The sequence below is a fragment of the Dipodomys spectabilis genome, unplaced genomic scaffold (assembly GCF_019054845.1).
Source record: "Dipodomys spectabilis isolate Male_0828 unplaced genomic scaffold, ASM1905484v1 ptg000297l, whole genome shotgun sequence".
In the NCBI taxonomy this organism is placed as follows: Eukaryota; Metazoa; Chordata; class Mammalia; order Rodentia; family Heteromyidae; genus Dipodomys; species Dipodomys spectabilis.
In genome coordinates, this window is record NW_024870974.1 from 4,362,449 (window position 1) to 4,376,725 (window position 14,277).

Here is a 14,277-nt window from a genome sequence, read left to right on the forward strand (position 1 = left end):
AAATAATATTGTAAACGCAAATGTTTCTTTCATTTAAGCATCAAGAATTTCTATGGTTGACCATGTTGTGTGAGTGTGTGTGTGTGTGTGTGTTGCCATCATTTTCTGAAAAGCAGCTCTTTTGTTACATGAATTCCTCAGTAATAATATACAAAATATACAGGTCAAATAAATATTTCAAAGTAAAAATCAAGTCTTAAGTTTTGATGTCATGCACATTTTATATGGGCAATGAAACCTTAATTTGATTTTTAAAAGAAATCACAAACATCAAATTTAATCCTTTTCAAAGAAGCATCTTTAGTTTGACAGTGTCTTGACCAAATATTCCTGAAATTTTGGAGAACAATTCTCTAAACAATACTCAAATGAAAGTTCAATGTGTCAGAACACTGTGTTATAGCAAATATTATTTTCCATGCCTTCCTTTTAAGTACAAATCAGCAAGTAAACATGTACATCTTGATCACAATACGCATTTCCCATTTACATCTAGATGATTAAGTCATCCAAAAAATATCCTCATTAAAATACCATTTGCATCCTGTAAGATCATTTTGAAAATGGTTAAGCAAAACAATAAAAATAGAAGTCGTTATCCTAGATACTTATATTGTCTAGGCATTATGCAAGTTCTTATAGCCCTTAATTTTGAAAAAATTCTAAATATTTGAATGTGGACATAAGAGAAGAATGTTCCTCATTATTACCATCACTGAGAGTTCTGCAAATAACAAAGCTGCAAGATCAAGCGTAGTGGTTAGGAGCATGTTCCCTGGGCCAGATTACCAATTGGTCTCAGCCCTACCAGCTACTGGCCGTGTTCCTTGGGCTAATATCCCATTGCCTCTTTAGGCTGTAGGTTCCTGTTAATATATTAAATAAGTTACTGTGTATTAAAGCATTTAAAATAATGTCACATAAGATTCAGTGAATATTCAGTGTATATTATTAATATATTCGTTTGGTCCAAAACTTAAAATAAAGGCTCCATAGTAAAGTTGTCTATTTGGCTGCTAATTCCTATTTTTATGTCTATGATTTTAGTCATGCTCAAGTTTATACATCTGTATATGATCTATGATATACACATATAAACTGCATAGTAAAGATGTATATATAAACATGCACAAATGGGAAATATGAAAATAAAATAGAAGCAAACTATATAACAGAGTAAACAAGTAGCACAGTGAAGAATCTTGCCCTTAGAATTTAGCCTTTCATGATGCTAAAAGAACATGCTCCCTTTCAAAAGATCTCTACCTTGTAGTTTATAGTTGGAGCCTGAGCTGTTTGCTTTGTTCTTTCTGTTAGTTTAGTATTCCCTGCAACATGTATACATTTAGGAAACAATGATATTAGCAGGCATAGTCTTCCTTAAAACCTGATACATTATTCGTTAATACAGCTTGGAGGTTTCTTGCTTTCTGGTTTAGTTTCAGAATGTCAGTTTTATGAGGTAGTCAATCAGCACCTTGCCAGGAAATGAAGGTCAGAGGCTTATTTTCTTAAGCATAAGTCATCTTTCCAAGGTAGTTAGCTGGCACATAGCCTTTCTGCCCTTGAGCTTCAGCTAACCACCACTCTTTATTTCCACTTAGATCACAAAATCTAAGTATATGGACTCTTTGGTACTCCTGAAGGCTGAGTTCATGGTCACTCCGAGCTTGAAAAGCATGGACTGCATAGAAAATCTAGACAAAGAAACAAAGGATATTATTGGAACCAAACTTAAAATTTAAAAAAAAAAAAATGTTCAGTATTGAACTGTTTTTCTGCAAGAGTGGAGTGTAGAAAGACCTTCAGGGGCTGGGAAGGTGGCTCAGTGGTAGAGTGCTTGCCTTGCATGCATGAGGCCATGGGCTCGATTCCTCAGCACCCCATAAGCAAAAAGAAAAAAAGCCAGAAGTGGCGCTGTGGCTCAAGTGGTAGAGCGCTAGCCTTGAGCTGAAGAGCTGAGGGACAGGGCCCAGGCCCAGAGTTCAGGCCCCATGACTGAACCCTCCCTCCAAAAAAAAGAAAGACCACTTTCACTTTAAGTCTTTAAGTACATGAAGCAGGGTAGTAACAGTGCAGCTACTATTGTATGCCGGGTCCTTTGCATACATGCCTATCTTTAATCCACATATCAACTCCACATGTAGGAATGATCAGCCTCTGCTTCATATGAGGAAACAGGTGCAGAAATTTAAATTCTTTGCAAAAGAGTCCACAGAGCATACATGCTAATAGAGATGGGTCTCTGTGATGTCAAAGTTGGCATTTTCTTACACTACAACATGTGTGGCTAGAGATTTGTCATTTGATCCACCAAGCATTTTTACATCAAGCTTCTGATTCTTACCTGTTCGTCAGCCTCTTGGAAACTGTCTCCATCAGTGCCATTTGTCTCTAACTTTCCGCAAGTGCCACTCAGGGAGGAGCTGCTGTCACTTATGCTGCCCTCGGGAGTGCCTGTGACACTGTCAGTAGCAGGCCGTGAAGACACAAAGAGGCTGAGGTTGTCAAAATCCTCATCGCAGAACCTGTTCTCAGCATTCACCTTCTGCACTTTGGCTGGATTGTAGGGTTTTAGGAAGGAGGAATACACATACCCTTTTACAACTGGGGAAGAAATTTAAAAAGAAAAGAAACAAGATTCAAGGTCATGTGTGCACTTTCTCAAAACATAGTTTTATAAAAGCCCACAGAGGTGACTGAGGGGCGGGATGGGAAAAATCTTACTTCCTGTGTCAACAAGCCACCTGCTGGTACTCCCCAGGGGATCCTTCTGTTCCAGCACAGCCACCAATTCTCCTTCCAGAAGATTGATGTCAAGTTCTTGTGTAGCATTGCACTTGCGCTTGGCTTGGTAGAGTTCCTCCGTGCTATATGTAGATTGAAGTTTGGAGCGGTGAATGTCAGTTTGGCGTGGCACTTCTGGCTGGAGAAAGTTTGGGAGTTTTGTTTAGATGGATGTGTGATCAAGTCTCTGAAAGATCTCTCTCTTTTAATTTAGAAGTTCTATGCTGCTTGACATTAAGTTTAAGGCTCAGAGTAGGCTAATACTGTTTTTAAAAAGTAAAAAGAAAGCTTAGCAGAGTCATTCAGTGAAAAATTCCCTAGTAAGCACATGAGGGCAGTGTTGTAGAAAAGAAAGAAAATTTAAGTGAGAATCAGAAGAGGTTCTAATCCCTCTTGAATGTTAAGCAACATTTTAATTCTTTGCTATTTTTAGATAATCCCATACATACTAAGAACTTGAGGAGTGTTTAATTCAGTAAATAGACTTATGTTATATAAATTTAGCACATATATATGTCTTCTTTTAGGAACTATTACATGACTAGACTGGATCCAACAGGTACAGACCCTTTGTAAGCTCCAGCATCAAGTAACTTTTAAAAAATAACCAGTCTCTGGAACCTGTGATGCTTTACCCTATCAATGAAAGGGTATAAATTATCTCTTGAATAAAATTTCTAGTCAACAAATAGTTATTGAGTCCTATCTTATTTCAATCATCATTTTTGAAATGTTAGGGATGCATCGTGTACAAAACAGAGACAAAAACATGGTGCCAAGTGCCAGTAGCTCATATCTGTAATCCTAGCTACTGAGGAGGTTGAGATCTGAGGGCTGAGGTTTGGAGCCAGCCCCAGCAGACAAATCCAAGGGAAGTTACAGGGTACCAACCTTGTGTGAAAAAATCCTAATGAGAGCACAAGGTTTGAGTTCAAGCCCCACTAGCAGTGAAAATAATTTTAAATACATAAGCAAACGATAGGATATTAAAATGAAATAAGTTACATGGAAAATAATACAGTGTGATGATTTAGACTAGATAGAGCAAAGTAATGTTTACCCTTGTCACAAATGCTGCTAAACTCACCAGAATCTGCACAGGCTTTTTCTTTTCAAAACTAAGTTTCCTCTCAATAAAGGTGGCGCTGTTGTCTTTTACAAAATTCAGAGTGTGAACTTCTTCCAGTACTCGATTCTGGATCTCAGAGATGTTTGATACCAAGAGTGGCACCTGTGGTAAATGATAGGCATTGTTTCCAGATAATTAGATAATGATACAGGGTATTAAATTTACTAGAACTTTTATAATCACCTGAGAGAATGTCCGATAGTGCCAAGATAAAAAAAAAATAGAGCAACTAAAATCTTGATATAAAGAAATAATTTTTGTCTCTGGAACCCCCACATGACCAATAGAAATAGTTTTAATGTTTTAAACATAAATAAAAGGTGACCAATATTGGAAAAATAGCAATAAAGACTTGGGAGAAAGACTGAGGAATTAATAGCAGTGAGTACCTTTCATGTGGTACAATGGGACACTTAGCAAGGGACAAGAGGTTCAAACAAGCAGCACCGACAAAAAGTGTGTGCTACTTTTTAAACCACAGGTTGTTTGACATACTTCTTATCAAGAGGGGAGTCTAGGTTCCTGACTTTCAGGAAGACTTTATGGTTCTTTCATTTGAAGGATTAGGGTATTGGGGGATCCAATCTAGGACATCACACTTTCAATGCAAGCACTCTACCCCTAAGCTTCTTCAAGTTCAAGGTAAGCCTTTGTGCTGGTCTCACTGAATAAATACAAAGTTGAAGTGTATAGAACAGTGAGAAGGTTGTGTCTGACTTTTCTGATCAGGCTACAAAGCACACGCAATTACAGGAAGCTTGGGACACTCACTCTGGAGGCCTTTAATCATGGTAGAAAACAGTCCAATTACACCATAGCCACCATATAAGAAGAGCATATTAAAAGATCCAAAAAGCAGATCTTGGGATCCCATTTGTTCCATCCCCAACTGTTTAACTCTTCCATGGTCATCTCATCACCCACCTTAGCCATGCACTGTGAAGTCTAGAGATTATTCTACTCCCATTGGTTATCTGACTGTAGCCTCATAAGAAACTTGGAGAATATTTGAGTTCAGTGAAACTGTGGAGCTAATGAAATATAAGAATACTGATAACTATAATAGTATGTTTAGTGTAATTTAACTAGATCCCCAGATTCTTAATCCATTTCAGTTGAGGTTGGATAGAATTTCCTTTTCTGCAAATGATAAAACAGAATCCCTAGAATAAGAGACCATAGGTACAAATAAGGGTAGGGAACCCAAATTGGGAAGAGAATAATTAAGAGCATGAATAGACACTGATTCTAAAACTCCCAACAACAACCCAAGTAGTCAGATTATTGCCCCAGACAGAAGACTTGAAGAATTGTATTTGGATGTCTTGATGAGCTAAATGGAGAAGACCTAAAGATGCAATTATCAGGGAAAAAAGACCTAAAGATGCAATTATCAAGTTGTACCCAAATGAAATGACAGATTATTCAACCGAATAGTAAGGCTTATAATTTATAATTCCTATCTATATGCTCAATGCTTTCAATTGTTTCCTCTTTTTCAGTGAACAAGAACACCAGGCATACCTTTAATATGAGAGAATCTGATTTCTTTTAAAGGAAGCAATTTGTCTCAATTAAAAAAATAGACCATGAATATTGCAATTATAACTGTAAATGAAATTACAAATGGGCTAGATGTTACAGTAGGAATTTTCATAGGAAATAGAGCAAAATGGTAATGAAATTGAAAGTAAGTAGGAAAAGGTGGTAAAATTAGAGTTATAACACAAGAAGTACAGAAAAATAATAAAGACAGAAAAGTCATTGGTGAATAGAGGTATTAAATTTCAAGTTAAAATGACCCCACCAAGTATCAAACACAATAATATATCCAATATTAAGTTTTAGAATAGTGGAGGCAAGGAGAAAGTTGTATGAGCATCCAAGGATACAATAAGAGAAGTAAAAGCAAGAACCAAGAATCAGATAGACTTCAGAGTTCTCAACAGAAATAGTGAAAGTTAGAATACAACAGGAAAATGGGAGCGCTCAAATTCAAAGAGATCAACTTCTATATACATCCAAACCACTAATTCAGTGTAGTGTAGTGTAAGTAATAATAACATTTTCTAGTATTCAAGAAATATAGATTGTCCATTATTCTTTCTAAAGGAGCTGCTCCCAAATATATTTTTACCAAAAATCTAAAAAATCAAATAATTTACTATTATGCTCACTTTATTCATATGAGAAGATGGAGATACAGAAAGATAAAGATATGTGCTCAATATAATATGGTAATGCCTGGATATTAGAACAAGATGCTCTGGTACCAATGTGTTCTCAAATTAGTATTCAATTCTGTCTCTAAGAACGAAAGACAGGAGCCAGCTGCTTGTGGCTCATGCCTGTAATTGTAGCTACACGGAAGGGCAGGAAAGTGTGTGAGACTTTTTTCTCCAATAAACTACTCAGAAAAAGCCAGAAGTGGTGCTGTGGCTTAAGTGGTAGAGATCTAGTCTTGAGCAGAGACTCAGGGACAGAGCCCAGGCTCTGAGTTCAAGCCCCAGAACCAGCAGAAAAACAAAGTAAAACCCTAGAGATACAGTTACGTGAGATGCAACCTTTAGGAAAACAGAGTATAGATTGCTTCTTACAACTTCTTGTAAATCTATAATTACCTTTTTAAAAAAAGCTTTAAAGGTTAATCCTTAAGGCTTAAAAACAAAAAGTATATAAAGTATAAAGTATATGATGCAATTATTTAATGATAAAGTTCTTTTTTATTTTATTTTTTTTATTGTGAAAATACCGTACAGAGGGGTTACAATTACATGGGCAAGATAATGCTTGATAATTTCTTATCAAGCATTGTTGCCTCCTCCTTTGTTTCCCCTTCCCATCCCTTCCCATTTCCCCCCTCCCCCTCCTCCCTACCTCTCCCATCCCCCAATCCCCATCAAAGTTGTAAAGTTCGTTTTTCGACATAATGACTTGTACATCTCATTGTTGCAATGGGTCCGCCTGTATTCCTATTTAAACGATTTGTTTTTTCCCTTCCCCTCCACAAATTATACCAACATGAAATACAGTGAAATACAGGGGTTATACCATGGGGGAGGGACATAGAAAGCAACAAAGAAATCATCTTATAAATATGTTAGAAATAATTGCATGAAAGCAAAAACATTTGAATACTTATCTTGGGGTTCATTTCACCTAACATCAACTTATCTGACCTTTTCTGCTTGTCTCAGACATATACTAGTAATTGCAAATAAGGGAAACCATGGGACCTATGTTTCTTTGGGCCTGGCTTACTTCACTTAAGATAATTTTTTCCAACTCTTTCCATTTCCTAACAAATGGCACAGTGTCATTCTTTCTGATGGAGGCATAGAATTCCATTGTGTACATACCACAATTTCTTGATCCATTTATCTACTGAGGGGCATCTGGGTTGGTTCCATATCTTGGCTATGGTAAATAATGCTGCAATAAACATAGTCGTGCTGGTAGCTTTAGTATGGTCTTTTTTGTGATCATTTGGGTAAATGCCCAAAAGTGGGATTGCTGGGTCATAGGGGAGCTCTATATGGAGTCTTAATACTTTTTTTTTTTTTTGCCAGTCATGGTGCCTGAACTCTGGTCCTGAGCACTGTCCCTCAGCTCTTCAGCATAAGGCTAGTGCTCTACCACTTGAGCCACAGCACCACTTCCAGCTTTTTCTGCTTATGTGGTGCTGAGGAATCAAACCCAGGGCCTCATGCATGCAAGGCAAGCACTCTACCACTGAGCCACCTTCCCAGCCCCTATATGGAGTCTTTAGAGGAACCTCCATACTACTTTCCAAAGTGGTTGAACAAGTTTACACTCCCACCATCAATGCAGTAAGGTTCCCTTCTGTCCACATTCCCTCCAGCATCTGTTGTTATTAGAGTTCTTGATTATAGCCATTCTAACTGGGGTGAGGTGATATCTCAATGTTGTTTTGATTTGCATTTCTTTTATGGCTATGGAGGTTGAGCATTTCTTCATGTGTCTATTGGCCATGATAAAGTTCTTCACACTGTTTTTTAACCTTAGTATCTATTAGTGATTTCTCGAAAAAACAATCTCTTTGTGCTTCTTCTACTATGAACCATAATGAAAAGTTTCCATCATTTAAATCAGAGACTGGAGACACTTAAAAAAATTCAAAGTAGTGATCAAGCAGTTGGCTTTACTTGAACAACATATGCACAAAGCCACACAGGTACATGGCTTTGGCCATGGACAGGTGTTGTGCTTACCTGCACATCTGTGGCGTAAGCTTGCTGAACCCTGAGCATCAGGTCGCTGAGGAGGGTGATGAAACTGCACAGGCAATTCAGCAGAATCCGCCGAGCAGCCTGATTGAATGGCTGGAGCTCTTCCACAAGCTGGGCATTGAGGGCCTCGTACTCCTTTTGGGCCAAGTCTGACTCATCTCCCGCTGACCGCTGCAATAAGCTCGTATAGTCTAGCAGCTTGTCGTAGCGTTTCTGGATGAGCTTCTGAGGCCCTGGGAATAAGGCCAGCAGGGCTGTCAGGGGCAGCAGGACGTGCCTCTGCAAGAGAACTGCCTACCAAAAGGAAGAACAACCCCATTACAGACAGAAGAACCACTCAAACCCTGACCATCTTAGCAGACTATCTCTTCTGTGCAGAACACAGAAGAAACAGGAAAGCATCCACATGAGAGAAGATCTGGTCCTTTGAGCACCGAGCTAAGCCTATTCAAGGACTCTTTAGACAAAGACTGTAATATAAAAACTGCAGAATGAGCAGGAGAGCAATGTGTGAGTTAGTCTCCTTACTCAAACCGCAACTTTGCCTTTCTTTCTATAGACATTGGTTTTGTCATTGGGACCATCTCCTTCAACACTTTTCCCTTTTCCTTCTTTCTAATCTCATAGCCAAGCTGAGCTATTCCACCATGTAGAAGTGCAGGGTCATTTCCAGCCTTTGATTTTCAAGACTAAATGACTCACCACACAACTTCTACTATTTGTCGACAAATAGTTGGCTGTATTTTCTTCCTCCCACTTCAGTCCCAAATCCTTGACTACTTGGGTGTTTATGTGGGAATGGAAAGCACCCCCCTATTCAGATTATAACACTTTGGTTATAAGCATTTTATTCTTTTTTTTATTGTGAAAATACCGTACAGAGGGGTTACAATTACATGGGCAAGATAATGAGTACAGTTCTTATCAAGCATTGTTGCCTCCTCCTTTGTTTCCCCTTCCCATCCCTTCCCATCTTACCCCTGCCCCACAAAGTTGTAAAGTTTGACATAACGTCTTGTACATCTCATTGTTGCAATGGGTCCACCTGTATCCCTATTTATTTTTTTTTTTTGTATCCCTATTTAAACAATTGTTTTTTTTTCCTTCTCCTCCACAAAGTATACCAACATCAAATACAGTGAAAGCAGGGGTTATACCATGGGGGAGGGACATACAAAGAAATAAAGAAATCATCTTATAAATATGTTAGAAACAATCCCAAGAAAGAAAAAAACATTTGAATCCTTATTTTGGGGTTCATTTCACCTAACATTAACTTATCTGACCTTTTCTGCTTGTCTCAGACATATACTAGTTATTGCAAATAAGGGAAACCATGGGGTTCTTGATTATAGCCATTCTAACTGGGGTGAGGCAGTATCTCAGTGTTGTTTTGATTTGCATTTCTTTTATGGCTAGAGAGGTTATATCTATTGGCCATCCTTCTTTCCTCTTCAGAGAAGTTTCTCTTTAAGTCTTTAGCCCACTTATTTATTGGGCAGTTGTTTCTTTGAGAATTTGTTGTTGGGGGGTTTATGTTTTTGAGTTCCAGGTGTATTTTAGATATGAGACTCTTGTCTGTTGTATGGCTAGTGAAGATCTTTTCCCAATCTGTGGGCTTTCTTTTTTCTTTTTTTTTGTTGGTGGTGGGGCTTGAACTCTGGGCTTAGGCACTGTACATCAGCTCTTCAGCTCAAGGCCAGCGCTCTACTGCTTGAGCCACATCACCACTTCCGGTTTTCTAGTGGTTTATTGGAGATAAGAGTCTCACGGACTTTCCTACCCAGGCTGGCTTTGAACCGCGATACTCATATCTCAGCCTCCTGAGTAGCTAGGATTACAGGCCTGAGCCACTGGCACCCGGCTTCTGTGAGCTTTCTACTGATCTTGCTAGTTATGTTCTTTGCCATGCAGAAGCTCTGCAACTTCATGCAATCCCATTTGTCCAACCTTTCTTTGATTTGTTGTGTTTCTGGGTCTCTATTAAGAAAATTTCAGTCTGCGCCAAGGAGGCCTAGGGTTTCTCCTGTTCCATCCTGTAATGTTTTCAGGGGGTCTGCTTTGACTCCGAGGCCCTTGATCCATTTGGAGTTGATTCTGGTGCAGGGTGATATATAAGGATCTAGCTTTAGTTTTCTATAGGTGTTTAACCAATTTTCCCAGCACCATTTACTGAAGAGGCTGTCTTTCTTCCATTCTATTTTTTTAGCTTCCTTATCGAAGATTAGATAGCTATAGGTCTGTGGGTTCATTTCTGGGTTTTCAATTCTATTCCATTGGTCCTAAGGTCTGTTCTTGTGCCAGTACCAAGCTGTTTTGATTACTATGGCTTTGTAGTAGAGTTTGAAATTTGGTATTGATGTTCCTCCAGCACTGTTCTTTTTGTTAAGGATTGTTTTTGCTCTTCGGTGTCTTTTATTATTCCATATGAATTTTTGGATTGCCTCTTCTATTTCCTTGAAGAATGAGGTTGGAATATTGATAGGTATCACCTTGAATTTGTAGATAGCCTTGGGAAGTACTGCCATTTTCATGATGTTGATCCTTCCAATCCAGAAGCATGGGAGGTTTTGCAACTTTCTAAGTTATGTTTTGATTTCCTTTTTCAGGTTTTTAAAGTTTTCATCATAGAAAGCATTTTATTCTTAGAGCAGAAACAACTAGACTTATAATTTTCTTCTCTAAGTACAAGGATTGTATTGATGGTGATCCTGTAATCTTGAATTAGCACATCCTTAGGTCTAAATCATGGGAAATAAACTTCATATTAATACCCAACTCCATGTCAGTAGTTGACCACCCTGTGTCCATTTCCTCTCCTTCTCTTTCCCTTATATTCTGAAATGAGTTGCTCTGCTTTACCCTTATCACATATGCTTGAGATCCATGATTACAATAATTTGGAAGTAGTTTCTATTTTTGGCCTAACTCAAAGATATCTCAGGAAATCAGCATCTGAGCTGCAGCCTGTATTAATTAACTTCAATGGCTTCTGGTAACTTGGTCTCAACTCCTGGGAAATCCAGAAGAGAAGGAGATCAATCTCTTATTGGCAGTAGCCATCGCCAACACAGATTAGATTTGATGTCGAGTTTATGAAATAATCAATATACAGCTGCTCACTACTTAATGAGAACTTTAAGCAAAAAAATCTATTTACTATATCTGGGACAAACTATTGTGTTTTTTACTTGACTGGATTCTACAGGCAATATAATCACAATATTTTATATAACTACTGTACATAATATGTATATGATGAATATGTTGTATATATCATTATATCTTATAAATACACATATATCCATCATCCACTGACTCACAGGTATAAGCTGATTTGCCAATACATAAAATCATGTTGAGTACAAAGTAAATTTATTTTGTATTCACAATAAATCAAATTTTATTCATAGAAAAAAATTCATAATCTAACTCATAGTCTAATTTGTAGATTTATTAATAAATTAAAAAATTGCTCTACCTTTAGATCAATTTTTCATTTTTAAAGAGAGTTCAATATGTTATCAATAAAATATTAGTTTTATATGGAACTTTTTGATACCTTTAATTTAGCCTAATTAATCATGTTATGGTTTTGTCAAAGTTTGAAGGCTTGTTTTCTTTTTTTAAAAAACATTTTTCTTTCTTTTTGATACTGGGGATTGAACCCAGGATGTTGCACTTGCTTGGCAAGTGCTTTGCCACTGAGCTGCCTCCCAGCTGAAGCTTGCTTTCTAAGGCAGAGGCTATATAGCATGTGCTCAGATGGTGCTCAGTAAATAATTATTGACTTAATGAATCTGAATTAACCTAAAGAGCAAAAGCTTAAGGACTCTTCTCAACTGTAATTAGACTTAAAAATACATTAAAAAGTAACCATACATTTTCCATTAGACCTATGACTTCAAAATGTTTGTTGTCTGTTTATCTATGCTATCTATGGTCCATCTGGATATCTATCCATCTATCTATGGGTGACCTATTATCTTACTTCAGATGCAGCCCCACTTTCCATTTTACAATGTAAGAAAAGCAAGAAGTTTCTGAGTGCTTTTCTAGGACAGTGGGACTGGGTCATTTGCTAAGGTGTGCACCCCTTGACATTGACTAGAGATGGGTACACTTTCCCGAGGTTTTGAGCCCAATAGGCTAGCACTGAATGCTAAACATCCTTCAATACAAGGGCCATTCACAAAAACTTATCTGACCCAAAATGCCAATTCATGCAAACACAAAACTGCCAGTTACCTCATAATGAAGGAGCCTACTAAACTTCCATATAGCACATGAAATGCTACTATAAAATGATAATGCCTATAGTACATTAAAATTAATGTTAACCAGATATTATTACTCAAATATTTTGACTCAAGCATGGTTGTTGTGGCTTTCAACTTATATTTAACAGAAGTCATAGACAACAAACATTTTATCACGGAACAGAAGAAATATTTGTTATGTAAAAGTCCTTTCTCAATTAGAAAGCTTTGCTGGTCAATGTGCATATACTAATAAGAGTCTTATGCTCAGAGAGAATCTGTGCTGTTTAAGACTCATGGCATTCTAGAGGCTCTTTTAAGAAAAATCACATTTTTCAACTTAGTAAATCCCTGATATATCACACACAGATGTAACCTCAGTATTATTCCTAGAAGTTGTCAAGTACCAACTACTAGGAACACAATCTAAGGTTGTCTTACATTTCAACTGTGATAAAAAAAAAAAAATCTTCACTAATTCATTCCTTAAATATCTTAAATTTATTTTAAAATTAACAAATTCCCCTCTTAAAGTCTGAGAATATTGGAAAGATAGCCTTGAGCAAGATACTCATAATCTGACTTGTTGAATTGAAACCCCTTCATGATACTATTTAAAGTTTCCTCATCTTGACATTAACGTTGGCTTTGGTGTGGACTCCAGTGTATACTCCTGCTTTTATAAAATCCCATGACTTCATCTATAAGTATCTATGACTGTAAATAACTTACAAAGTCCTGACAATGATTTAGGGCGTTACTTGGGGTCTCTGAGGAGCTTTTCTCTCCTTCCTCATCTTTGTTGTGTGAAATCTCCTGGAGTTGTGTCACACTCTGCAGAGCAAAGGGCACAGCATCCTGCAACCAAACAACAAAGTTAGAAAAAGGGCAAGTTTTGAAGTTGGTATTAAGGAAACATATCCCAAAGGTAAACTTCATCATCTAACCCTCCATTTCCCTGAAAGTCAAAAAGGAAAAAAAGCGCTACAAAAAAAATTGTGTACCATCAGCCTACATGTAAGAAGCTATTTCCTTCTCCTTGCCCTGTGTCACTTTCTCATAATCTTTTTTATGAAACCTTCTTTGGTTAAGAGTAAGCTCTGTTCAATTCTCTCGTTGTCCATTCTTTAGTACTCAATTCTTTGTATTTTAGAAATCACTCATTTTAAAAAATTTAATCACTAGTTTTCCTTAGTGAATGTAAGAGTCTTTTTGACAGAAAATGCTTACTTTTTTTATGGTCTGTCAGTGAAAATAAAAGACTTTGTAGTAAATGTTGCTAAGAGGTATTTTCTCCTTGAAAGGAACATTAAGGACAGGTCCCACTGCCAGCTGGATGCTATAACGATGTTTGGGATTTTTTTTTTTAATGGAAGGCAGAGCTTTAGGAAGAGATTAGAAAACTTGATTGTAAAAATCAGGCTTTGCATCCAATCATAAAATGACCAGAAATGCAACCAGAATGGTTACCTGTCCTCACAGAATATGAAACCTTGTCTCCAAATCAGTATGCTTGTCGCCTTAATCCTCTGCTGGTATGGCATTTTATCTAAGTGTGCAAGCATCAATTCCCCAACTCAGATATCTGAAACGGGAAGTCATGGATTACCCAATTTACATGGAGCTTTGCTATCTTTTTATGTCTCATAATCATGGCCTTCGTGAAGATGTCATTAAGAACAATGTGTCCTCAGAAAGGCCCACAGAAAACACTCCTGACTTTTTTGTTGTTTGCTCTTTTTTTTATTTTATTTTTTTACTGAAAGCAGTTGTGCTCCGTTACAATTGCTTTGCTGAAATTGGTGATTAAGAGGGTCACAACAACCTCTGGAGAGACTGGAAACTTGTGTAG

The 14,277-nt window shown here is 37.4% G+C and overlaps 1 protein-coding gene across 1 annotated transcript in view; it reads right to left on the minus strand.

Annotated features, from left to right (window-relative positions):
* Positions 1-566: 566 nt before the first annotated feature.
* Positions 567-14,277, minus strand: part of Arhgef38 (Rho guanine nucleotide exchange factor 38) — a 90,377-nt gene continuing 76,666 nt past the window's right edge. Inside the window, exons 9-14 of the mRNA XM_042701809.1 lie at positions 13,158-13,283; positions 8,149-8,460; positions 3,875-4,018; positions 2,728-2,926; positions 2,348-2,607; positions 567-1,697 (exon numbers count right to left, since the gene is read on the minus strand). Of these exons, the coding sequence (XP_042557743.1) occupies positions 1,512-1,697; positions 2,348-2,607; positions 2,728-2,926; positions 3,875-4,018; positions 8,149-8,460; positions 13,158-13,283 (1,227 nt within the window). The 3' untranslated portion in view covers positions 567-1,511. The remainder of the gene's footprint in view (positions 1,698-2,347; positions 2,608-2,727; positions 2,927-3,874; positions 4,019-8,148; positions 8,461-13,157; positions 13,284-14,277) is intronic.